General features: G+C 46.8%; 6 protein-coding genes across 12 annotated transcripts in view; 3 read left to right on the top strand and 3 right to left on the bottom strand.

The window, feature by feature from the left end:
- The window catches only part of LOC6591027 (diacylglycerol kinase 1), a 37,107-nt gene extending 24,003 nt beyond the window's left edge, over positions 1–13,104 (top strand). Inside the window, exons 10-21 of one of the 4 annotated variants that reach the window (XM_026986802.1) lie at positions 1,318–1,426; positions 1,698–1,829; positions 2,329–2,540; positions 3,892–4,023; positions 4,262–4,427; positions 4,489–4,575; positions 4,638–4,849; positions 5,299–6,294; positions 10,604–10,759; positions 10,874–11,102; positions 11,161–11,342; positions 11,403–13,104. In XM_026986802.1, coding sequence (XP_026842603.1) covers positions 1,318–1,426; positions 1,698–1,829; positions 2,329–2,540; positions 3,892–4,023; positions 4,262–4,427; positions 4,489–4,575; positions 4,638–4,849; positions 5,299–6,294; positions 10,604–10,759; positions 10,874–11,102; positions 11,161–11,342; positions 11,403–11,492 — 2,703 coding nt within the window. In that variant the 3' untranslated portion in view covers positions 11,493–13,104. Of the gene's footprint in view, positions 1–1,317; positions 1,427–1,697; positions 1,830–2,328; positions 2,541–2,838; positions 3,212–3,891; positions 4,024–4,237; positions 4,428–4,488; positions 4,576–4,637; positions 4,850–5,298; positions 6,295–10,603; positions 10,760–10,873; positions 11,103–11,160; positions 11,343–11,402 lie in introns of those variants that run through there. The other 3 variants (XM_026986801.1, XM_002016610.2, XM_026986803.1) reach the window with 3 other exon arrangements.
- A 65-nt stretch (positions 13,105–13,169) lies between these two features.
- Positions 13,170–17,922, bottom strand: LOC6591026 (ubiquitin-like-conjugating enzyme ATG10). Of its 3 annotated transcripts, none has more exons than XM_026986807.1 (5): positions 17,858–17,922; positions 14,619–14,726; positions 14,398–14,554; positions 14,081–14,345; positions 13,170–14,017 (listed from the first exon to the last, which is right to left on the bottom strand). In XM_026986807.1, the coding sequence occupies exons 2-4, from the start codon at positions 14,712–14,714 to the stop codon at positions 14,089–14,091; spliced, it is 510 nt and encodes a 169-aa protein (XP_026842608.1). In that variant the 5' UTR covers positions 14,715–14,726; positions 17,858–17,922; the 3' UTR covers positions 13,170–14,017; positions 14,081–14,088. The 3 variants fall into 3 exon arrangements, with proteins under 3 accessions (XP_026842608.1, XP_002016645.2, XP_026842607.1); XM_002016609.2 differs by having other exon boundaries at positions 14,086–14,345; XM_026986806.1 differs by lacking the exon at positions 17,858–17,922 and adding an exon at positions 16,436–16,450 and having other exon boundaries at positions 14,086–14,345.
- On the bottom strand, positions 14,823–17,906 carry LOC6591025 (tRNA (adenine(37)-N6)-methyltransferase). 2 transcript variants are annotated; one of them, XM_002016608.2, is made up of 5 exons: positions 17,858–17,906; positions 16,269–16,407; positions 16,024–16,192; positions 15,482–15,962; positions 14,824–15,418 (listed from the first exon to the last, which is right to left on the bottom strand). In XM_002016608.2, exons 2-5 carry the CDS (start codon positions 16,328–16,330, stop codon positions 14,961–14,963), a joined length of 1,170 nt encoding a protein of 389 aa, XP_002016644.1. In that variant the 5' UTR covers positions 16,331–16,407; positions 17,858–17,906; the 3' UTR covers positions 14,824–14,960. The 2 variants fall into 2 exon arrangements, with proteins under 2 accessions (XP_026842605.1, XP_002016644.1); XM_026986804.1 differs by having other exon boundaries at positions 14,823–15,962.
- A 400-nt stretch (positions 17,923–18,322) lies between the features above and the next one.
- On the top strand, positions 18,323–20,824 carry LOC6591024 (alpha-1,3-mannosyl-glycoprotein 2-beta-N-acetylglucosaminyltransferase). Its single transcript, XM_002016607.2, has 6 exons — positions 18,323–18,784; positions 18,853–19,283; positions 19,343–19,447; positions 19,517–19,607; positions 19,660–19,830; positions 19,883–20,824. Exons 1-6 carry the CDS (start codon positions 18,329–18,331, stop codon positions 19,994–19,996), a joined length of 1,368 nt encoding a protein of 455 aa, XP_002016643.1. The 5' UTR covers positions 18,323–18,328; the 3' UTR covers positions 19,997–20,824.
- A 964-nt stretch (positions 20,825–21,788) lies between these two features.
- On the top strand, positions 21,789–22,687 carry LOC6591023 (threonine-rich protein). The gene is made up of 2 exons (XM_002016606.2): positions 21,789–22,422; positions 22,508–22,687. The coding sequence occupies exons 1-2, from the start codon at positions 21,804–21,806 to the stop codon at positions 22,612–22,614; spliced, it is 726 nt and encodes a 241-aa protein (XP_002016642.1). The 5' UTR covers positions 21,789–21,803; the 3' UTR covers positions 22,615–22,687.
- On the bottom strand, positions 22,646–25,129 carry LOC6591022 (SET and MYND domain-containing protein 4). The gene is made up of 6 exons (XM_002016605.2): positions 24,685–25,129; positions 24,553–24,616; positions 24,359–24,490; positions 23,945–24,292; positions 23,646–23,888; positions 22,646–23,594 (listed from the first exon to the last, which is right to left on the bottom strand). The coding sequence occupies exons 1-6, from the start codon at positions 25,007–25,009 to the stop codon at positions 22,724–22,726; spliced, it is 1,983 nt and encodes a 660-aa protein (XP_002016641.1). The 5' UTR covers positions 25,010–25,129; the 3' UTR covers positions 22,646–22,723.
- Positions 25,130–25,176: the final 47 nt, after the last annotated feature.

Raw genomic sequence — 25,176 nt, 5'->3', positions numbered from 1 at the left:
ATTCCGATTACGATTCCGTGTCATCCGTTTCCTCCATTCCATTACGATTCGGTTTCCCTGAAGAACCTGAACCGTTTAAATCCGCTTTACATTAAAAATGCATTACCTTAACTGCTGCTGCAATCAATGCACTGGCAATCAACTTACCCGAACATCACCCGCCCCGCTCCTTGTCCATCAACCAGTGCGATAAGCTCTTTTGTGGTCACGATTTACAAAACCCGCTCCTCAATGGCCCAATCCACTCGATAAAACTTTTTCAATTACTTACCAACATTTTCAGCTGCAACAGCACCGAAACAAAAGCAACAAACCCCTTGAAATTAATTTTCCTTTTATTGTTGGACATTCAACTTTGTGTTGCCCCCGACTCGGTTTCCATTTCAACCGCAAATTTGTGGAGCTGCCACAACTGACAGCACATAGGCGACTTAATAGTTTTGCCCCCGACATCAGCAACAGCAACAGCCACAACAACAGCAACAGCAACAGCAACAGTAAAGGGAACACGCTCTAAGCCGCGAAAGCCAGGAAAAACAGCAAGAATATGCGAAGAAAAAAGCTGAGGGAGAATTGCGACCGCAAATAAAGTCAAAGCGCCACAAAACTCAATTAACAAACTACCCCTGGCTATGGCCGAATGAATCCAGCACAATTCCCCATTCCCCACCCTTTATCCAGTGGCTGTTGCCCGGTTTTTGCTGCCGTTCCTTTGGGTACGGTACTCGTCCTCGTTCTCGCAGTCCCAGACTAGGGCGAACCGTTGAAGTTCCAGTCTCGTTTCCATCATGACTTCCCGACTGGGCTGCCGAAACATACTTTAAATTCTAAGCAGACACAGAAAATATTTTAATCAAAATATTTTTGCTTGCTTCAGCCGGGCTAAGGGCGAAAGGCGTAGGGCGTAGGGAAAGTTGGGATCAGCCCTTTCCCCATACTATCGGGGCTATTTCCCGTCGGGGCCACAAAATAATCAAAGCACTTAATGAGTTGCATAATTCTGAAATTCATTTCCGGGCTGAATATGAAATTCCCCAAGAAACAGCAAATGGACTCGGAGGTGGAATACATTTCTGTATAAGAGTCAGCCAACCTCCACAGAATATTTAATGGTACAAGGCTACGAAATCGATCCGACAAGGCTCCTCTGTTTAGCGAATCTATTTTCCGGAGTTTCCTTTGCTTTTGCTTTGGAGAAGCACACTTTTATTTCATCTCCCGCTTGGGATCTTTTATATTTCATTTGAAAATTAGCTTCTCCAGCTTCCACTTTAAGAGTCACTGCAATCCGGAACATCCTCTCTTCTCTACTTACAGATACTGCAAGATATGATGGTTGAAATTGACTACGACGCCGATGGCACCGTTTCCCTGGATGAGTGGCAGCGCGGTGGCATGACGACCATTCCACTCCTCGTGCTCTTAGGTGGGTAATCTGCCAGCTGCTACACCCAAGTGTTCTGCTCCCTCACCACCTTCTCCCCCTCCTCCGGCGAAGGGCCGTCTGCCCTGATCTGTGACTGGTTGGCTGCTGCCGTAATAATCAAGTCATTTGCAGAGCTGCCAGCGTTCACAAAAAATAAGAGAAGATAAAAACATCCTCCGTCACTCGAGCCTCGTACTCCGTTGCACGCTCATGCAAAGTGACAACTTTTCAACCTCTCTTTCTATGTGTCTCCGTCTCCATTCCGATGCAGGTGTCGACAGCACCACACTCAAGGAGGACGGCATTCACGTGTGGCGCTTGAAGCACTTCAGCAAGCCGGCATACTGCAACCTGTGCCTCAACATGCTGGTGGGCCTGGGGAAGAAGGGTCTCTGCTGTGTGTGTAAGTATCCCTCCCTCCGTCACTGTTTTGAATCTGCCATGAGGAAATTGTCTGCTCCAGTGCAGAATGTCTATCGACAACATACCGGGGCCCCATCTGATAGCTTGTGCGTTTCACATGGCACTCAACCATTTCAAGATTAGAGACCGTTTTGCATAAATTTGATTCATAATGGTCCGACTGACCCTGACAGTCCGCGACTGTCCATTGGTCTCAGAGCAGCCGCAAGCCGTCTTTTGGGGATAAAGTTTTGAATTCCTACAGATAAACAGATGAAACTTTACAGCTTTAACATTGCACTCGTTCGCGGGAACTTTGAACAAAGGGCCAGTATAAGTAGAAGAACAAAAACTTTATTCAAAATATTCCCAAACAAACCTGCAACATCAGAGCCACATATCGACCTGCTTTGACTGGTGCTGGTGGCACTCTCCAGTTGACCAACAGAAATTGTGCTTTTAGCTATTCCGTTGATGGAATTTACACTCTCTCCCCACAGTGTGCAAATACACGGTCCACGAGCGATGCGTGCAGCATGCCCCAGCTTCCTGCATCAACACATACGTGAAGTCGAAAAAGCCTAAGTGCGGCGGGGACCTGCTGCACCACTGGGTGGAGGGAAACTGCTACGGACGCTGCTCGAAGTGCCGCAAGCGCATTAAGGCCTACCACGGGATCACAGGCCTCACCTGCCGCTGGTGCCACATGATGGTGAGTACGGACCCACGTAGATTGAGTTTGCTTTCGAGTGCCCTTTGACTTTGGTGCTCCTACCGCCTAGGATAGCGATATTGCATTTAGAGTGCGTGCCAAATGAAAACTAATCGGATTTGTGTGGGGCGGAACAGGAGTAAATCAGGGCTAAACGAGTTACCGTGGCCCTAACACGAGAGTGCCTGCATTGTTCTGGGATTCCGGGATAGAAAAAACTAAAAATTCAAATTATTTTGATCAACAAGGCAGCCTTTGCCACAGCACTCTGTCTTTCTTTATGAAAGCTGTGATTCCAGCTTCGAAAAGGACCCATACACAGACCCGTACGCCACAATACGCCGTATACGCCAGCGACGGAACCACATCCAGCAGCCACACACATGAGCTGGCAGCTTCGTTATGGCTGGCAAATTGTCACGTCTCGAGCAAATTGTTCTGCTGCCTCTGCTGCATGCCACACTCTTGCCACACGCTCTATGGGAGCAGTGTACTACCAACAATGTTCTGTGTCTTTGACATGTACAGCGGAGAAAATGCAGAATTTGTTAGTTCCACAGCGACGGAAACAGGAACAAGACCGGCAAGAACAGCAGGAACAGCAGGAAAAGCAGCCCAAACGAATGCCAGGAAACTTCCTCCTCAGATGCTGCTGCATCTGCAAATTCTTCGTAAGCCAAACAGTTGCCAAACATTTTGACAGCCAATATCTAAGAATGTTATAGGGATTCATGGGTAGAGATACGTGTGATGTGCTTAAAGTCATCTCGTGCTAAGAAGTTTGTCTACAATTTAGTGAAATCGGTTGAGCTGAGTCAAAGAAGTGATAACCTTTTGAGCTATTTTGTGGATACAATTGCGTTGAGTGCTTAAGGATTAAAAGTTTCAATAGAAACTCCAAATCAGTCTTCTGTACGGATGATTTGATTCTCGAATGCAATCATTTGTATAGGTTCCTAAGCGCAGAAAGGCAGCCAAAATTCCAGTAAGTCCAGTAAAAAGGCAACTCCCAAATTGCTGCCTGAAAATTGGCATTTAAATGGAAATCCGGGCTAAATCTCATTCGGGCCGAAATTAACCATTTTTTCGTTGGTTCGCGCTAACAAACTTTTAATCGGATTCATTAGGGAAAAAATGAACACTTAAGAGCAGCCACACTCGCCCACTAGCCCACGCCCCACTCCATTCCACTTGGCCAGCAATGAAGTGTAAATTGAATTTCAGAGCTTACCATTTCCGTCCGCGACACTCTTCGCTCCTAGGCTCTGGATTTTTTCGCCATTTTAAGGCCATTTTGCACTTTGGCTAATTTGATTTTTGTCCATCCACTTTTTCATTCGCTCTCCGGCAGCTCCACAACCGCTGCGCCTCGTCGGTGAAGAAGGAATGCACACTGGGGGAGAACGCGGAGCTGGTTGTACCGCCCACGGCCATCTGCCCGGCCGTCCTGGATCGTCAGCGCTCCGTCAATCAGGCGCACAAGGTAAGAAGATGCTGGATTTTCCACGGATTCCCCATGAGAGATCATACAGAGGAACAGAGGCTTACATTGAAACACCAAAAATTGGCTACTAATCCATAACCCATCGAAATTTGCATTCCCCCTAAAAATTGCACAAATTGATTGGAACTGCTGCTGCGTCCCTTGCCTTGCCTGTCCCGCCTTCTGTTGTTTTATAAATTGCAATCGTAACCAGAAATCACAAATGCATCACCACCAGGCCACGCATTTTCAAATTACGCCGCCGGACGAGCTGAGTTGCCCCCTCCTGGTGTTCGTCAATCCCAAGAGCGGCGGCCGGCAGGGAGATCGCATCCTGCGGAAATTCCAGTACATGCTCAACCCCCGCCAGGTGTACGACCTGTCCAAGGGTGGACCCAAAGAGGGTGCGTATCCGGTCGGAAGTGATCTATCTGATGCTGATTTTTCGCCGTTTCTCGTTGCCAGGCCTCACGCTCTTCAAGGATCTGCCCAACTTCAAAGTCATCTGCTGCGGCGGCGATGGCACCGTGGGCTGGGTGCTCGAGGCCATGGGTGAGTAGTGAAAGCATCTGGGGTCGTCTGGCATGGGTTATCAATGCCCCATCCTCCTGCAGATTCCATCGAGCTGGCCACTCAACCTGCCATCGGCGTCATTCCGTTGGGAACGGGCAACGACCTGGCCCGCTGCCTGCGCTGGGGCGGCGGCTACGAGGGCGAGAACATCCCCAAGCTGATGGATAAGATCAAGCGTGCCACCACCGTGATGCTGGATCGCTGGAGCATCGAAGTGACCAACACACCGGCAACGGACGAGCTCCGACCCAAGGTAAGCTTAGCTCTCCCACCCACATCCAGAGGGAGAGCTGCTGCCGCTGAAGGATGGTTGTAAATCGATCAGCAAATTCCCAGCAGTATGCGCTCACCGCACATATGTATCGGCGGAGGCATGTGGGAGGCTGCTCGCGTGGGCAGACCAGAGAATCCAATTATTAACCACAAAGCGCTTACCACGCACACCTAACCGCAAGGATTCGATTGGGTTTACTATTCCCAGAACGATTACGCAAACTAATTTCGTCCTGGTCGAAGGGCGTGAAAAGTGGGCGTCGGCCTTGTCCTGGTCCTGGTACTGGTCCTGGTCAAATGCTGACGCTGCCAGCCTTCAACATGTTTTGTGGGCGTGGGGGAGGCCCTTCGAGAGCTGGGGAAATTGGTAGTGGCGTGGTTTTGCCTGCCGAATGTTAACTGAAGTTTTCCCCATCCGATTCCCCGTAGGTGACGTTGCACTCGAACATGCAGAAGGTGATTGAGCTATCGCAAAGTGTTGTGGTTGACAAATCGCTGATCGAACGCTTCGAGGAGATTCAGGAGATTGAGCGCCAGAGCAGCAGCAGCAGCACCGGCAACATCGTTGGCAAGCAGCCAACGGCGTCCACGTCTGCCACATCGATTATGATGGCAACAGCCACCGAGTTCCGGCTGGAGGAGGAGGAGCAGAAGTACCATCAGCAGCAGCGGCAGCAGGATGGAGGTGGAGACAGCACCACCACCACAATGAGAACGACAACCACCAAGAGCATTTCAATGTCCACGTTCGAATCGAAGAGCATGAGGACAACATTGAGGGGCACGCTGAGCAGCAGGAGCAGCAGTAGCAACACCAGCAGCGGTGGAAATGTACAGCCACAGCCATCCATGGAAGGGGAGCCGGATGCTGAGGGGGATGCGGATGGCGCGGTGGTGCCGGGTGCTGGAGATGCAGCTGGAGATGAAGCGGAAACCCTGCAAATACCAGCCAGAAGGACAGATGAAACAGAAAAGCAATCACTCGAGACGCTGCTGCTGCAACACAAGCAGCAACAGCAGAAGCAGCAGCAACAACTTCAACAGGAATTGGCATCGGATGCTGGAGAGGAAGTAGCAACAGCAGCAACATCATTTGGGAATAATCAAAGCGATAATAACAGTCAGCGCAATAAGCAAAACAACATCCTTAAACAGCAAATTACATTGTCATTGGATTTGTCGGACCATGACGACGACAACGAAGAGGAGGAGGACGGCAACTGCAACAGCAACAGCAACAGCAACAGCAATGGCAATGGCAGAGTGGCCCAGAACCCCAGCACACCGCAAACACCCATCACACCCATCACGCCGACAACACCGAATGCCCCATGCAGCATGCCCCAGAAGCCCATCAAAGTTCAGTCTGACAAGGACTGCACAGTGCCGTATAATATTATCAACAATTATTTCTCCGTCGGCGTGGTAAGTTCCATTTTATGTGTTGAATGAATCTGTTGCAGCTGCAACTGCAGTTGCCTCCCAGTTGGAGCCATGTGAGGGCTGCGTGTCTGATTTCCAGCTTTGAATTATGCCTACACTATGCGGACACTATCCCTGTCAGTGTCTTTGTTAGTGTCAGCTCTATTTGGGTCACATTACAGATGCCTTGCCGAGCATTTCCAGGGACACTCTCTGTTCCCATTTTCTGTTTGCGGCAGCAATGGGTTTCACATTACCATAATTAGATGAGGATTTCATGGCTATTGCATTTGACACTTGATTGTGCAGCTAGGACCATAGTTATAGCTCTCCAATTAAAGGCCCAGGAAATATGTATCGAATCGAAAGTTTAGTGTGGCACAAGACGAGAAAAGGCTTGGCATACTCTTCATATTTGCCGATGAGGTTTTGTGTTAAGATAATTAGTGGAGAGCCCCTCAGTAGCCTCTGGACGGAGGCTATAATATATATACCGACGGCTCCTTAGCCCGGCTCGCAAAACACAAAAGCGGGAACATACGACACGGCGCTTCGAAATAATTCATATAAATTGACTTAATCATTTATTCAGCATTCTGGCCAAGAGACCGCATATTTCTGGCTTAGCCGAGAAAGTCTACCCCTCCACCTTCCCCTCCATGGATGGCCAGCAGCGGAGGGAAAATTTCGAAATCAAACCCAAGAACTAAATGGCAGCCAATGAAACCATAAAGAAAAGGCAAAGCTCTTTGGCATGCAAATTTCCTGGGAATACGCTTCAGTTCCATTCATATCCAAAGGCCAGAAACGAGTGAAAGGAAAATCAACTCAAACAATGGCGTTCCAATAAAGCAAACGGAAAGGGGCTGGGGCTATGGTTAGAAGGGGGCACGGGGTGCGAAAGAATTGCAGAATGCTGAAGAGCGATTGCCATATCCCCCAGAGCACCTGAGCTAGAGCTATGTCTGCCGATTAGTCAAGGGGAGTGTGCCAGCCACGTTGCAACACATTTTGCATGCAAAGTGGCCAGGTGCCGGTGCAATTGAAGATGCCAGCCCAGAGGCAGGTGGCAGCTACAGATACGAATACGAACAGAGCCACAGATAAGAGGAGCCAGAGGCAGACCACAGACAGGGAGTAGAAACAGTAGCAGAGGCAGAGGCAGCATCAGAGCATGCAAATGAGGTGGCAAGAGTTAAGCACACAATCATCAGCTGCACATTTGCATCATTGATGCCTCGCTGTATTCGAATGCCAATTCTCCTGATAGGGGAGTGAGCAGAGGTTGAGGCAGGTGCCGGTCCGGATGAGGTGCAATTTGTGCTATTTTTTTGCTCTTTTCCAATCGAAAATTCCAATTCCCATGAAACGCAGTAGGCCCCAAAAGGTATGCTATGTTTTCTGATAGTAGACTGTCCTTTGCCGAAAGACCAAGTGCGGAGAATCCCTATCTCACTGGCTCCCCAAACGAGGAAAACGTTTAAATTAATAGGTAGCCAAGCTGCGGCCAGGTCACAGCCGGAAGAAACTTGTCTCATTATAATTTCCAGCAAGTGTTAAATTAGTGACTGCTCAAGTCAACGGCAAGCACAGCACCGCAAAGTCGAGAAAAAGTAACAGATTGTGCCCCAGGGACAAACACGCCTCACTCGAACTCCCGCACTCCCGCACGCCCAGACACACTCGCACATTCGCACTCGCACATAGAGTGTATGGGAAGGCAATAAATAGAAATGAGAGGAAAGAAAAAAGGATAAAAGTTTGCAAAGTTTCACATCAGGGGGCTGGCCTTTGAATAATTTAGTATGATATGAATGGAATGAAAGGCCACGAATGCCAGGAACAGGAGCAGGAGCAGGAATGAGCATTCCAGAAAATCAGAGATACTCGCCTGCAGTTCGTTTATCAGGGGAGGATTTAAGGCGGCCATAAAGCAACGTTAAGTGACAAATTTAGAGCCGGAGAAGGCTATCCTGTCCGCAAAACGAGAGCGAAAATGAAATGAAATGAACGGCAAATAAGGCGGAAATGTTGTACAAATCGGCCAAGACGTTGTCCCGCCTGTATTTGTCTCGTATCTGCGGGAGTGTAAATACGTACAATCCCCATATGGTTCGGTGGATTCTCTGCGAGTGTGTGCCCGGTGGTGTGTGCCCAGTGGTGTGTGCCCAGTAAGGTCACACCATTTGTCAAGTGGCGGCTAAGGCTGAAATCCTTTTTGTGCAAACATTTTGCGCTCCCTTGCGCAACTGAAATCAGCCTAATGCTCCCTCACAATTGCGTGCCTTGTCCTGTCCTGTGCCGTGCCGTGAATATCCCACAAAATCCGCACCAAAAACCGAAATAAAAACCCCATCAAACGTGTGTGGGTGTTAGTTTATTTATGACTTGATGTGCGTCTGTTTAAACAGTAGGCGTCTACAGCAAACTGTCGGCAATGATGTTATTGCTGGTGCTGTAGTGCCTGTTGGGATCTCACTTGTCAGACCCGACCAGATAGGCAGCCCGCTCCCATCACGAAATCCATTTAACACTTATGTATGTGCGGGTACATGTGTCTGGTCTAGGAGGAGTGTAGTGTGTCTCTGCCTGTGCCCCACTCAAGTGGCCAAAGTCGCACAGAGGAAGCTTTCCTAGGAGAGTGGATTCACTCCCATACCTTATCCCCCTCATCCTCCTTTCATGGGGTAAAACAGCATGAAAAGTATTTCACGCCGACTCTTTGGTTTAACGTCAAACAATTGACGTTGAGCGCCAACTTGTGCGTTGATGATAAAAGCGGGTAAAAGAACGTGGAAGATGGTGTGGTGTGAGGACGAAATGAAGCTGACAGCCTCTGTGAAGCCTGCTGAAACCCCCAGGCACAGACCACACAGCATGTGTAATTGTGAGAGCTGCGACTTTGACTTGAGCCCAAGTTTTATGTATCCCGGGCAGAGATAGCGGGCTTGATGTGCATTTTATGGGGCATTATGTTCACCTGCCTGTATATCTTATGAGTAGAAGCGCCTCCCAATGGCATTTGGGGGGATTTCAGGGCCCCTGTCTTTGCCGCTAGATATTCCAGGTTGAGTTTACAAATTATTTCATTACCGCCCCGCCCTTGAAGTCATCTCATTTAGAGCCAATCAAAATTTGTGCCAAACATTGCCGAAGGCGACCCCCAAATGCAAACAAGCTGTCATTGCCTGCTCGCTTGGTCCACCAGCACCCTCTCCTCTCCTCCTTAGCTCTGGCCTGACTAATAGGTATAGTGCGGTCGAGGCATGCTAATAAGCTGGTGCTGTCACTAAATTAGTTTACCGCCCAGGCCGTGCATGAAGCGGAAAGTGACAGTTTTTGGGGCAGGCTGTGCAAGCTAATTAAAAAGTTTTCGTCGATTTTTCAGCTTGCAGCGTGGCCAAGCAGGCAGACGCGTGCTCGCTCATGTTGACAATTCAATTTGCACTGGAGCGGTAATAAATCTTATTTGCTGTGAAAGCAACAGACCATAATTGAAAGCCAGGCAGGCTCCGCCAAGGCCCTGAACAGAGAGCCCTGTGTGCTCGTACTCGTACTCGTACTCCCACTTTGACATGAATAACAAATGGGCCTACCGAAGGTGCAACGTGACGTATACGTAACGGGGCGAAAGTCGGACACGCAACGGAATATATGCAATTAAAATACTGAAACCCTTTGGTGTGCTCTCCGATAGGAGGCAGTCGGGGTGGGCGCGCTGCATCTCCGCGCTCCATCCACCATTTCCCCTTTTGCAGCTTGCCTGTGTTGCATAAAGTAAACATGCACCTTTTGCACATGGACCTCAGGTCACGGGCACGAAGTATGCCCTCTGACACTTCGGTGAAGCCTGCAACAATCTCTTTTCGAGCTTAAAGTTTCTTAAATACTTATTCGATTTGTGAACCCTGATCCGGCCCTTTTGCATCTTTCCCTTTTCACATAAATTGTTTGCTTTTCTAAGGGAAAAATTATTAGCATTTTTAGCATTTTTCTTATCGGCTTGTTGTTGGCTTGAGCTGAAATGCGCCGGATTCCTTTAGGTTAGTCTCTAATAGCTTGGACTATGCATCGTCTGTGCATTCAAGCTACGTTTGTTACTGTTTGGTCAGGAAATATTTCTCTTTTATTGAATACATGGCTCCTATACCTTTATGTCCTCGAGGATGCGTCCATCTAATTGGTTCTGTGGGAGAGATAGCCAACTTTGCCTGTGCATTTGGAACGTGACCGTGAATGTCGATTCGATGCTGACCTTTTCATCATAAAGTAATTGGCTGAGCCCATTCCAATTCTGATTGTATTTCCACAGGATGCCGCCATCTGCGTCAAGTTTCACTTGGAGAGGGAGAAGAATCCGCACAAATTCAACAGCCGGATGAAGAACAAACTTTGGTACTTCGAATATGCAACGTCTGAGACGTTTGCAGCATCCTGCAAGAATCTCCACGAGAGCATCGAGATTGTGGTGAGTATCGGGAGGAATATCCAGGGGGTTGTCCGATTGAATTTTCCTGCTTCTGACTTGTAAATGGATTACCGGAGAAAAAGGAAGTGCATAACCTTCGCTCAATATTTACAGTGCGACGGTGTGGCCTTGGACCTTGCCAACGGGCCCCATCTGCAGGGAGTGGCCTTGCTCAACATCCCCTACACCCACGGTGGCTCCAACCTGTGGGGTGAGCACCTGTCCCAGAAACGGATGCGCAAGAGCGCTGGACCCTTTGGCAAAAGCAAGAAGCTCAAGTCCAGCGACAAGGAGTTCTCGGCCACCAGTTTCAACTCCGTGGATCTTTCGGTGGCTATACAGGGTAAGTGGGCCAATTCGATCCAATTGCTTTGAGTATCTCTAGTGGGTGTCTACTGCAGATATCGGTGATCGCCTGATCGAAGTTATTGGCCTCGAGAACTGTCTGCACATGGGCCAGGTGCGGACGGGTCTGCGCGCCTCCGGTCGCCGTCTGGCGCAGTGCAGTGAGGTCATAATCAAGACCAAAAAGACCTTTCCCATGCAGATCGACGGCGAGCCCTGGATGCAGATGCCCTGCACGGTAAGAGCGGAGGCTGAACAAGATCCAAACTGTATTGACTGTATCTTTCCGCCCTGTTAGATTAAGGTGACCCACAAGAACCAGGTGCCCATGCTAATGGCCGCCAGATCGGAGAAAGGACGCGGCTTCTTCAATATGCTGTGCAGCTGATTCAGGCGCAGCGCATCGACCGACTTCATGGGCCGACAGGCCGCAGAGTCAGCCGATGAGCTGGATGACGATGACATTCGGATCGTGACTAGGAGCACCACCGTCCATAACATAGCCTAGCGTACATAGCTTTAGCCCCAGATAGCAACGGCTCGTCTCGATTACTTACTGGTTTACTTAAAATTCTTTCTTTCGATATACAGACATATAGATGTGCTTATGATGTATTTTTTTTATATGTCGAGTGAGTTGCAGAGCTTTACTACTAGTCTTAGTGTAGCCAAATATACAAAACCAGTCGAATCCATTCCACTCCGATGGGATCCGTGTAAATACCAGGCGGGGATCGGAAGCACCCCAAACATACATATACGCGTCAGTGTTAACCATGTGAAGGCTTTAGGTGTATGTATATTGCATACATATACACATATATTTATTACACCATATTTTAAGACCACTTTAAAAAACGATTACGAAAACTTGTCCAATAACGCAACTGAAATGAGACCAACCAACAACAAAACCAGAACAAACTACATGTAGATCAAAGAGAAACAACAAGAAACAGCATTGTAGTGCGAATTTTATGCCTAGAATAGGGAGATACAGATACTCGTGTATTGTATGAGTGTAGCTAGAATTAAGTAATTTATTCCGTCATCATTAGAGGACTGCCCCTGCAGTGGTGCGTGTTGGATCGGACTACGATCCGCAAATGAAACATATCATGGTCTCTCGCGTATTTCCGCAACCACCACTGATGGGCGAATTTCTGAATTTTACTTTATCTTGTTTATTGTACATAGAACTATTTTAAAGAAATGTAATTTGATATACAAATATCAACTAAATGGTGAAGCTTTAAATGAATTTTTATATAAGAGTACATATATTGAGATGAGAACAAAGAACAGATGATATATAATACTTCAAATATGTCAAATATTTCATATAATCGTATATACATACATATATGCTAATGCTTATTACAACAATACTCGTAGATTAGTCAGAAATACGCCAACAACATCCACCCAATATTATACACCCAATAAATTCAGAACAAAAAACATTCCAAGTATACATACACAGTTATCCAAGAAATATATACTGTATATATAGTAAAGGTATATGTTTAGATCTTAAAAGTACCCAGCAGTAAATATTGCAAACGAGCCAGATAAGCCTCTAAAATCCGTTGGATACCCATTAAAAACTGCAAGATTATGTTGTAAGAAATTTAGATGCGACACGAAATAGATCATCTATGTATATTCCATAGATTTTGGGGATTATGGGGATCTATATAAGGCAATCGACGAGAGAGGATCATCACTCCAATAGGCCTTAAAAATGTATGCAACATAAAAATACCTTAGGATATAAAATGCTTAGGAATATAATTAATATTTCCGTTGCCCTCTTTCAGCTGACTCCATCAAAAAGTCCTCAATCTGAGATGCGTTCAGAGCGGTAAGAAAACGATTGGTTCAAGAAAAACATTTTCAAAGGCAGTTCTTCCACTCGAAAGGTTTTGATGCCAGTGTCAAGTCCTCTCTCCCGAAACACGGCCACAGCATAGCTGCTAACTACTCGTATCTTAGAATCTTTTGTTGTCAGTGCCTCACTAAACGGATCCGCGATCAGTCAATAGCAGTTATACTCTTATCAATGTATGTATGTGTACGTGTATTGCATGTATTTCGTTGGATTACAAATGCAGACGCAAAGTAATATGCATATAAATCTATTTAATTTTGCAAACAAACATTTTCAATGCGATGCCCTCGCGCCCACGAGGCCGAAGTCGCGTCGAAAGACGGGGCCTCTCGTGCTTCGGCGTCGAGGATCAGCAAATGCCACACAGTAGCCAGTTAACATTAATTATAAATGAAAGACCTAACATTAGTGAACCGAAGCATAGCCTCTCCACTGCGAGTATGGTCTAGCTTGTGTACAGTACAATTAGCTCTAAGGATATACATATGTATGTACTTACATACCTATCTATGCCTAGCTCTAAATATACAGATCGAAATGATCGAAAGTATGTAACATTTATCTGACATTAAAAGTGAAAATAACCGAGAGGAGAGGACAAGTGGAACTTGTAAACTATATATTACGATACAATTACAGATAATACATACATAAATATACTTTATATGATTGATAATATATATGCAATGCATAAGTAGATGAATGTGGCCCATAAGCGGCATAGTCCTTGGCGTACAAAGCTTAGTTCATTTGAGCAGGGCTTAATTTATGCTTGTGAAATGTAGATTTATCAGTGCAACGTATATAACAATAGCCTGATATATAGTTGTTACCATATTTACTGTACAATTTGAATGTTCATTTGTGCCATGGCCTAGAAGAGGAGCGGCACTGGAATGCCCTCTAATATATATATGTAGAATATTCAATGAAAAGGTCAAACCGTATAAAAGGTAGCGAATCGAATGTAAAACTGTAATATAGAGCTCCCCAAACATCATAATATCCACACATGTATACTCCTGTAATCAATGTTTAAAAAAACCACAAATAAATACGAATTATCCACATAGTTCCGAGCATACAATACATTTCATTTGCTCAGTCCGTAGGCATTCGCCAGTTGCAGCTTCACATGCGGTCCGTAAAGGCTGATGAAGGTGAGCACACGGTTGGCACTCGGCTGTCCGAACTGGTCGAGGACCTCAGCTGTGCGACACGGGTGCAGGGCCATGAACGGACGGAACAGCACGGGATGCTCTGTTTGGGTGAGCATCTGATAAAGATCTTTGGACGCCGTGTCTGGCATGAAGAGACGCCAAGTGGCCTCCAAGTCGAGGAGACTTCCATCTGTAAGAAGGTCTTTTATTGAATTGAACATTTGACTATTTGATGATGATACCTGATCGATGGGCTTGGAAGAATAGCATGGGCACTTGATACGACACACTATAGACTATGTGATACTCCACATTGATCAGAGTAAAATCACTATCTTTGGACTCTTGGCATTTAATCTTATGGCTGTACTTGAGGAACGTGTTGGGCTCATTGGCGTCCTAGACGGAAGATAATTGTTATATGGTAGCTTTAACACTACGATAATATAATATTTCGACATACCTTTTCATGCAACACCCAGCCATCACCTAACTGCTCGGAAATTTTGAGAAACTCTTGGGCCTGACTCAAGAAATCCTTCCACGTCATTTCGCTCATTCTGGTGCGGTGCTGAAAGAAAGTTAAATTTAATTGTACACAAACCTTAAAACAACAATGGATTGCCTTCGTACTTAATAAATTATATAAAAAACCAAATTTTTTACTTTAGAAACAAGCAGCATAAATATATTTTAGAATGTCTTGTGTCCTACAGCAAAATCGAAACGTCAAAGCTCCTAAACACGGAATACTTAAGCTAAACACATATCTCCCTGCAAAGCCATCCGGGAAAACAACTATAACTTAAGCACTGCGCTGATCGCAGTCCAGTGCGACCACTTGCACATTTTCATTGCGGCGAACCTGCACCACAGTCACTGTGGCGGCCTTGTCGTCGAACTTGCACGTCACGGTGACTTCACTAAGCTGGAAAGTGAAGATCTGAGAGCCGTATTTTGTGCGCAGGTACACTGAGCGCGGATCCGCCTCCAAGATTTCAACGATGCACTGTTTCTCGACCTGCAAATCCTTCAGCTGGGCCTCGGCGTGCTCGTTGAAGCAAACACTCAACCGATGGCTGGCCACCACCCAGTTGGGGACGCGTACGGCGCTTGGGGGCGGCAGAATCGGGTCGGAGCTGATGCTGTTTACAGCATAGCCAGCGGCACCGTATAGCTCCAGATCGGACTCTTCGCCATCGGGCTCCTGACGGGAGTCGTAAAAGTCCAGGCTGGTTTCATTCGGACCAGCTGAGGCTCGACCTGCCACGAGGCCAAAATTTTGATAGAATCGTGGTTGTACAGGTTTGTATGTGCCTAACATACCTGAGTCGATGCTCAAGGCTGGCGCATCGTAATATGGAATGTACGGCTTGATGTCCAGCACAGGTGTTCCGTCCACCATGTCCGTGCCAAAGAAACTGATGGTAGCATTTTCAATTTTCTCTATTTCCACCAACGACAGGCCGATGGGGCACGGTCGGTGGGGCGAGCGTGTGGAGAAAACTCCTACTCGTTCCCCGCCCAGACGCGGGGGTGCCACTTTAGCCTTCGGATGGGCATTGTTCCGATGGAAGTGGTAAATCAGCCACAGGTGTGAGAAGTCAGACAGTCCCTCCAGCGAGTGCTCCGGGTTGGTGAAGACGCCATCATTAAGCTGGATAAGGCTACGTAGGCGGCTGCCCACAACCGATTGCCTCGGTACAGCTCTCTTCTCCGGAAAGGCAGTCCGTATTACGCCAATCGGACGAAAGTGGGCAGACTCCTCATTGCTGTTACTGTTGCTGCTCCCACTGCCATTGACGTCCTACGGTTTAGCATTGATTTGAAATGTGTGTGTGTATTGTGTGATTGATGGTCAGACGCACCTGACCCTGAAGCCCGGGCGCCGCCTCCGCCTTGTCGGCCTTGTCAGTGCCGTCCTTGGCCTTGGCATTCTGCTTACTCGAACAGCCTTCGCAGCGAAAGTCCTTCAGCAGGCGGGTTATTGTTTCGATGTCCTTGCGCTGCACATGCTGTAGGTTCCGCACTTGCTGCCTGCGTAGTTAAGGTAAATCAATCGCTGGTATGCTCGAACTTTGACAACGGAAAGGATAGGAAGATTCGCACGCACCTCAAATTGTTAATCTCATTCCGCGCAATCGTTAATTGATTTTTCAAGTCATCCTCATGCATGGTTCTCGCACTGCAGCACCGACTGCACGAGCGACCAACGTTTAAGTCTGAATAATTCGCAAATACAGCGGTTGAGGCTGTAATAAATAAATATTTTTTATTTACCTCCCGGATCTTGTAGTTACATCCAGTGTGACCGCGGATTTATCGTTAAAATATACCGTCCGACCCTCAGAAATATACCAAAATATACCGTCTAATTTTAAAAATATACTGCTCCACCTACTGAATATGAACATCACGTACATTTCCCGTTGTGTTTACCTTTTAAATGATTGGGAAATGCAGTTCCAATCATCACCATATTTCGATCCAAGTACAGTAAATAAGATACATCATTTAAAAGTATGGAATGTGACTCATTGTTGACTACCGGTTCAAAGAAAGCCTTACCCGATTCAAGTTCGGGCATCGATACTATGGACTGGGTACGACAGGTGCGCGCCAAATAGAAATTGTTTGAAAGTGAATGTGAGTAAAGGATTTAAACGCAATCTATTGGAATAAATGATACACGTACTAAGTACGATTTGTGAGCGAAAATTCAAAAAGCGTGCGTATGGATATATCTTAAATATATCGTTGATAATAGATTGATAAAATTGGATTTTGTAGTTACATCCAATTATTGGTATCGATATTATTAATGGTATCGATGGTACAATTGCGGCTGGCGATAAGCGATTACTGCGCCGCTCGACACGAATGTTTCTTGCCAGGGCTGCAGCGCAGTTCCAGTTCAAAAAACTTTTAAAATAAAAATAAAAATAAAATAAAAATAAATAAAGTTAATAAGCAATGGATCATTAACAATGAAAGTGTTGTACTCCGAGTTCAGAATGTTTCTTACAACGGTATTTGAAATTGAGGTTGCGGAATGTGGAGACATTGGTCGCATTCACCATAACAACTTACTTAGCGCTCTGTGATGGATTGTTTATTGTTTGATGTTATTACTAGCTAGCAAGTAATATTAAATCGAATAGCTGAGGGTTCTTTCTAGCTAGTAATCCTATCCTGTTCGTTTTTTTCAACGGTATATTTGCAGTATATTTTGAAAATGAGATGGTATATTTCGTTATATTTCTGAGGATCCGACGGTACATTTTATGAATAAATCCACTGAGAAAATGTAGACAAAATATTGATGCTTGAGAAAAAATATCAAAGTCTGCAGAACATCCAAACATCGATGTCATCGATGCCAACGTCGATGTTTCTCCAGCCCTAGTTTGCAGCGAAATAATGAGTCGTAATTTTAAATGGTCTATACAAAGGGGTATGGACAACAGAAAAAAACAGCCAATGAAAACTAAAAGACTCGTACGAACCTCACCTCGCCGTGTTTTGATGAACAGCGGATTTTGTTTTCAAGGTATATTAGTCAAATGGGGTGGATTTCACTATGCATGCGTTGCATTTTCTGGGCCGTTTTGTCCGTTGTCCACACCTCTTTTTATATCCCATTCAAATACACCTAAGCACATTCACATTCACTATTTGAGACGTTTGTTTATTTTTGTTTACCGTTTACTATGCGAACCGAGAAATTCCAGTCACAACAGCTGTCAATTGTGGGAGGCGAGCACGTCCAGCTCCAGAAACCAAAGGCAACCAGACAAGAAACTTGATTCCAACAACGGAGTGAGAGCTGTATAAAATTCTGGTGACACCTGACAACGTGTAAACTCCGCGATTCGATTTGGCAAAATAAATTATACCTTTGCCAGCCTGGCGGACAGTTCACGACGATAGCAATGAGTCTGCCATTAAATGTAGCCAGCTTGCACAGTGCCAGATGCTAATGTCCGATGCTGGACACGCTGTTTAGACACAGCTCAACAAGAGGGCTCAACCAATACGACAACAACCGCTATATAGGGCTTCCATACCCACCGATTAAACAGCAAAGCGAAACGCGTGACGACCGTCAGTTTAATGCCAATGGCACAGTAGACAAGGAGTGCAGTGAACGCCCACCCACCAAACCCCCCAAAGATGCGATCGCGTAAGGTGCTGCTTATAGTTGGTTTTCTGATTACGTGGACCTACGCCACCTACTACCTACTGCTCCGCAACACCGGAGTAAATTTGAGCAGGGCTCAAGCGCATCAGATGTACCGTCTCAACGTCGAGGCGAGAGATGCGAACAAGAAAAGTCACGACATGGCCAAGAACCTCTTCCAGTTGGTCAAAACCAAGTATGACCAAGCACAGACGGTCTCGACGCCCCAGATTAGCATAGTGGCTGCCGAGATCTCCGGGGAGATGCTGGAGCAACCTGTGGCAAAACAAACCCCGGCGCCGATACCAACGAGAACATATATGGGCAATGGCGAACCTGTCTTTCCCGTGCTGGTATTTGCCTGCAATCGGGTTTCGGTCAAGAAGTGCATCGATAATCTGATTGAATATCGTCCCAGCATGGAACAATTTCCCATTATTGTGTCCCAGGTAAGCAGGCAAACATAAACATAACTTGAGCAGGCGGCCATTGTTATCGTTTTTCTTGGAACTTGCAGGATTGTGGCGATGAGAATACCAAGGGGGTTATCCAATCCTTCGGCAATCAAGTCACCCTCATTGAGCAGCCGGACCAGAGCGACATTAAAGTCCTGCCCAAGGAGAGGAAGTTTAAAGGCTACTATAAGATAGCCCGACACTATGGCTGGGCTCTGAACACAACTTTTAAAGTTGGTTTCGATTTCGCCATCATTGTGGAGGATGACTTGAACGTGGCGCCAGATTTCTTTGAATATTTCCTGGGCACACACAAATTGCTCATACAGGATCCCAGTCTGTGGTGCGTCTCCGCTTGGAATGACAATGGCAAGGCTGCTGTTGTGGACGCCTCGAAACCAGAGTTGCTATATCGCACCGATTTCTTCCCCGGTCTTGGCTGGATGCTCACCAAAAAGCTGTGGAGCGAGCTTTCAGTTAAATGGCCCAAATCGTGAGTCGACCAATTATACCGTCACCAGCCGATTGCTAATTGCTTCTAAACTGTTCTAGCTTCTGGGATGATTGGATACGTCATCCGGCCCAGCGGAAGCATCGCGTGTGCATCAGACCGGAGATATCTAGAACTCGCACTTTTGGAAAAATAGGCGTATCGAAGTAAGAGATAAGCGGTACAATTGTGGAAAACGGTCCGCAATGGCTGATTTCGCTTTGTTCTCTTTTTAGTGGGTTGTTCTTTGATAAGTATCTCAAACACATTAAGCTCAGCGAGGACTTTGTGCAGTTCACAAAAATCAATATGAGCCATTTGCTAAAGGTTTGTAAATTGTTATCTCTCTGACCGCCATATTGACTCGCTTCTCTTTTAGGATAACTATGATAAGACCTTTGTGCAGAGTGTCTATACGTATCCCATCGTCACGTACGATGAGCTGCGTCGCAACCTGATAGCAGCCGAGGGACCAGTCCGCATCCAATATACCACGCGGGAGCAATACAAGCGAATAACCAAGATGCTGGGCCTCATGGATGACTTCAAGGTGAGTCGATCGGTCGATCATTCCCCTAATAACGATTTCTTTTTCCTTGTAGAGCGGGGTGCCACGCACTGCTTATCACGGCATCGTCTCCTTTTTCTACAACAAACGACGCGTGCACCTCGCACCCAATGCCAACTGGAAGGGCTATGATCTCTCGTGGAGCTAACGACGCTAAAAACCAATCAACACCAACCGCACCATAACCTACACACTCAGCTACGTGTGCTTGCAATACCAAAAAGTAGTCCTATATGTATTTTTTATTTTGTTTGACCAATTAGTTAAGTCGTAACTATGGAATCTCCTTGAGCAGGCAGCCCTGCTGCATGAGAAACAGAATCAAATCAAAAGAGTCTCCGCCATGTATACATAGCTTGTAATTACCTAAATTTTGGGGCTTTTGGGAAGCAACACAACGTAACGCAAAGCAACGCAACGTAATATATTGTAAATAAGTCAGTGTTGTTTGCTATTGTTAGAGCTAATTATCTCTCTTCACTCCATTGTGTTAAATGCAATTAGTAAAAAGCTAGTATTAAGAAATACATAGTTCTAAGAGACAGGATAATAACAAAATTTGGTGATCAAGTTTGTTTCGAATATTTGTCATGCCCCTCCGCCACCGAAAATAAGGTCTCGAATACGAGCTATATACAACCAATATCTACCGATCTGACACAACGTCCCGATCGCATAGTTCTTAATTATTCTTCTGGTGTGGCCAATTAGAACGTTTCCCGTTGAACGAGTAGTTTGAGTATACTGAGATGACAGCTATTAAAAATTACTTCAAAATGTAATTTATTTGATAAACGAATACCGAATGTAAATCGGACCAGAACAAACTAAATGTAATTTCAAATGCAATATCAATGGCATGATGTGCCCCAGTGTATTCCTGATATTCCCAATATATTTGGAAGATCTAGCTAAACCCAACGTGACTTTGTACGCGGTAACACTTTCGAATAAATGTAGCCATTTTTGTAATGGAGTTTTTGCCGTTTTTGTATACGGTCTAGAGGTATAGATGTTTGGTTTTTTGCCATTCAGGGGAATCACGATTATCAATTGGAATCGGTTGTTTGTTCTTACAGTAACCACTCGAATATAATATATTAATGTATTGAGACGATTTCACCATGAGAATCCTCAATCATTATTTTTAAGTTTTAATCTGGGGTTCTCCCACTGGCACTGACGGAAATCGATGAATATTTTCAAAATGATCCATATCATCCAATCTTATCACCAAGCTGCTGGGTTTCCCCAAGCCCTGCTTATTTATTCTGGCGTAAGCAGGTTCAGCTCGCAAAAAGTTACTACTGGTTATGGAGAAGGAAATCAAACAGATTAGGCTAATATATTACCGAATTCCCTTGGCATTGCCAGTATTGACTCAATAGCAAAAGTTTTGTACGTCATCGTTCGCCTCCATCGACATCGGCATCGGCATCGACATCTCGTCTGTTCCCTTGATTGACTTTATGCGGGTTACAGTGCCAGCGAAAACGAAAACGATTAAAACGAACACCAAAGTGTTACAAGGTGGGTTGCGCACGCGTGCTCAGCCACCCGCAAGCAATTTGTGCGCTTCACAATTGTCAATTTCACCTCAAGTTCTGATAAGCAATTGCCAGGCTACACTGAAAGAAATAGATGCGTGACTTGCGTCACTAGATACCACCCACGTGTGAGGTACTTCTGAATCACATCCGTTCTATACAAGTGGCATTCAATAAGCATTAAAGTTTCATTAAATGGGTCAAAGTGCTTGTCATCCTAATTGCCCGTTGCGCCTGGCAGTGTTCTCTTATCAGCGACTCGAGCTGCCCTCAGCACTCGTAATTTTCGCTGCTGTCTACTCATTACGGAGGGCCAAGCAAGCTCCGACTGAAGCTACCTTAGCTCAGAGGGTCTGACGATCAGTTTCAGTTGAATGCAATCAGCTCACGACAACACAACGCGCTCAAATGCAGTTGACGCTTTCATTTCCGGTTTCGCTGGGGCTTCTGCTGGTGCTCTTAGCTGGTGCTCATGCACAGGATATAAGGCCCGAGTTCCCCGTGGATTTTCCACGGCCCACTGAAGAAGGTACGACTGGAGTAGTCACAGAAGAACCTACGACGCCCAGTCCTACAGGAGATGATACGACTGCAGCACCCACAGAAGAAGCTACGAGTGCAGGATCCCCAGAAGAAGCTGCGACTCCAGCATCCACTGAAAATGCTATGAGTGCAGGATCCGCAGAAGAACCTACAACCACAAAAAATGATCAGATCACAACAACGACAACAGAAGTTCCAAGAACCACAACGACAACAGAAGCTCCAAGAACCACAACGACAACAGAAGCTCCCAAAACAACAACGACAACAGAAGCTCCCAAAACCACAACGACAACAGAAGCTTCCAAAACAACAACGACTACAGAAGCACATCCTCCGACTTATATACCACCATACGCACCACCCACAATCAGCAATCGACCTACTTCCACCACCAAAAATCCTTGGATCTTGAACGAGCCGGCTGAGAGATGCTATCTGAGAGATCAGAGGGATTACGGCTATCGGAACGGGGGATGCGGACGTAAGTATCTTCTCCAGATTACATATTGAGGAGAGAGAGTGGGTTCGAGGTCATTTTTTCACTCTGTTTGCGTTTCAATTTGCAGCTTGGGGCTGGCGGTCGACGATAAGCTGCTATCGCTGCTGCTACTTCGCCCACCGCAATGTGGCCGGGTGCAGTAAAATCCATCGTGGCCGCTGTGGCTACCACTAGGGGAAACCCTAAGGAAACATCTGCTGTAATATTTCGAGTAAAACACGTTTGTAATAAACATTTCGAACAGAAATAGTAATCAAAGTAATTGAGGGGCAGCAGCTTCGAATCAATCCAGATTGTATACATTGCCTAGGTTGAGGAAGCAGTCCTTCAGATGCTGCTGGCTCTCACAGAAATCGGGGAACGGTGGGGCCAGCACATCGTACATGATGCGGATTAGGTCGATGAACTTTTGCAGCGCCTTGGCATAGTCCCCGGTCTCGTAGAGCCGTTTGCCGGTGCGCGTCATCATTTCCGTGTCCTGCATTACCTTGAGTCCCTTCAGGATATTGGTCACCTCGCCGCAGGTCACGCACTTGACCATAAAGTCATTGCAACTGGGAGGCACCTCGATTACAGCCGCACAATTGTTAGGCGCCTCGCAGCGGAATCGGATCACGTCCCGGGGCAGGTCCTCGAACAGGGGCCAGTTGTCGATGCAAGCATCGCAGCAGCACTCGAACCAGTACAACTCCTTCATCTTGGCCTGGCGCTCCTCACGCTTATCCTGCGTGTAGATCGGTCCGTAGTTCTCGTTGATGGGGAGGCCTGCCTCGATGGGCCGCACACTATTGATGTGGATCGTGGTGCCCCGGAAGTATCGCACGACTCCGGGATCGCACGAATGATTGAACAGGGCCAAAGTGGGATAGATGGCGCCGCCAATGAAGATGGATTTCTCCCTGCCCGTCGAGCTGAACTTGTGCAGTTCCGCCACCTCGTGGGTGTTGAATTGGATGAACTGCAGACTGCGCAGCACCAGTGAGCAAATGGCTCGAACCTGCTCCGGCTTGGGTTCGGGGCCAAAGTAGCCAGATGCCTGCAGGCACTTGGTCAGGAATCGGGCCATCAAAACGTGCTGGAAGAAGTTCGACGGCGGGCGCTTGTTCTGATGCCGTTCCAGCTGGGCCACGCGCCGGAAGTCGTCCTTGGGGAGACTGAGAAGGCTTTCGAATTTAAGTCCGTTGTTAAATGCATAGTGGACTCACCTTAGCAGCTCCTCTGGCGAGAGTTCCTTATCAATAGTGGGCTTCAATTGCAGAAAGTATTCCAAGGGCTTGCTGGCAAAGATCCTTAGCGCAATGTGATTGTTGATGGAGGCACCCGATCGCCAAATGGTGGGCACGATGCCACACTCATATTTATGGTACTTCTTGGCCGCTTCGTCCCGACACTGTTCCGAGCAGTATATGACATCGGCACAGCGGGGACAAGCCACAGGAACCACACTCCTGGAGGGGAATACATGTAATCAGAATATCTCTATTAGGTTCTCCCACCATCTCACCGCACAAAGCAGTTCTCGCAATGGCTCTTGGCGAATTTCTCCAGTAGGACGGACACAAACGGCCGCTCGACGAGCAGCTCCTCGCCGGCCTTCACATCCGCAGCGGCCCGGGCAAAGCGTCCCTCCTGCGGGCTGCGATCAATCCTCACCAGGGGACTCACATACTCCTTCTCCGCCGGCAGAGCTGTGGCCTGGTCGAGGGCGACCTTCTGCTTCTGTTGCTTGGCCGCCTGCTTAGCCGTGCGCGGATCTTGCAGCAGCATTTTGATCATAGTCATGGCATCCAGATTTAGCTTGGATTTCTTGTCGGATGTGAGTGCGGAGTCGTCCATGGCTGTAATGCACTTTCTAGGTGAAAGGTAAATGTGAATGGTAAAGTGGGTCATAGCAGGCCAGCTGATAGTTTGAGCTCACTTGAAGGCTTCAATCGTATGGGGATAGTCCTTGAGGGCCATGTAGCATCGAGCGCGTCGCTCGTACAGCTTGTAGATCAAATCCTTGGGGTAGCCCAGGTCTATGGCTCTTCGGATATCGATCAGGCACTCCCTGGAAATAAGTCAGAATAATTCTCTTACCTGTGGAGAAGTCCACATTTTCTATATCCTTACTTATATTTCTGCATGTGGTACAGAGTGGCAGACCGATTGGCCAGCACAATACGGATCTCAGCAACTATTCGATACCAGAAACAAGCACATATGTATTAAAATTAATTTTAAACCATTTTAGGAACATCTCACCATTCTCATTGGGCAATGACATATAGCTCCTGGTATAGAGCACCATGGCCTCCAGCCATTTCTTCCCCTTGAAGGCAGCCGTGGCCCGTTCCTTGATCTCCGCGGCCAGGAGGGCACTCTTCCCATCGAATTCCGGTCTCACCAGCAGGTTGGCATCCCCTGCCTGCACCCAGTCCAGCTGATCCACATAGGCCACGCGCTCCTCGTCTTCGCTAAATCCCGATAGCTTGGATATATCCGCTTCGCAGGTGGCTCCGGCCTGCTCCTTGAGCTTCAGGTAGTATTCGGCAAAGAAGCCCATCTTCTGGCTGAGTGGAGTTTTCATTTTGACAGTTCTTGGAGTCACAAATTATGCAAGTTTTGAATAGTTTTTGGTATCAAAGTACTCCCGGCACAGAAGCTGCAGACAAACTGAATGTGAAAATTCGGGAAAATGGGACGAGACGACGACAACGTGTGGTATAAAGACAGCATTTCGGCTTTTTATTAATA

Source organism: Drosophila persimilis, unplaced genomic scaffold, assembly GCF_003286085.1.
Source record: "Drosophila persimilis strain 14011-0111.01,24,50 unplaced genomic scaffold, DperRS2 tig00000002-arrow-pilon, whole genome shotgun sequence".
Classification (NCBI taxonomy): domain Eukaryota; kingdom Metazoa; phylum Arthropoda; class Insecta; order Diptera; family Drosophilidae; genus Drosophila; species Drosophila persimilis.
This window is presented reverse-complemented; position numbering and strand designations above follow the sequence as displayed.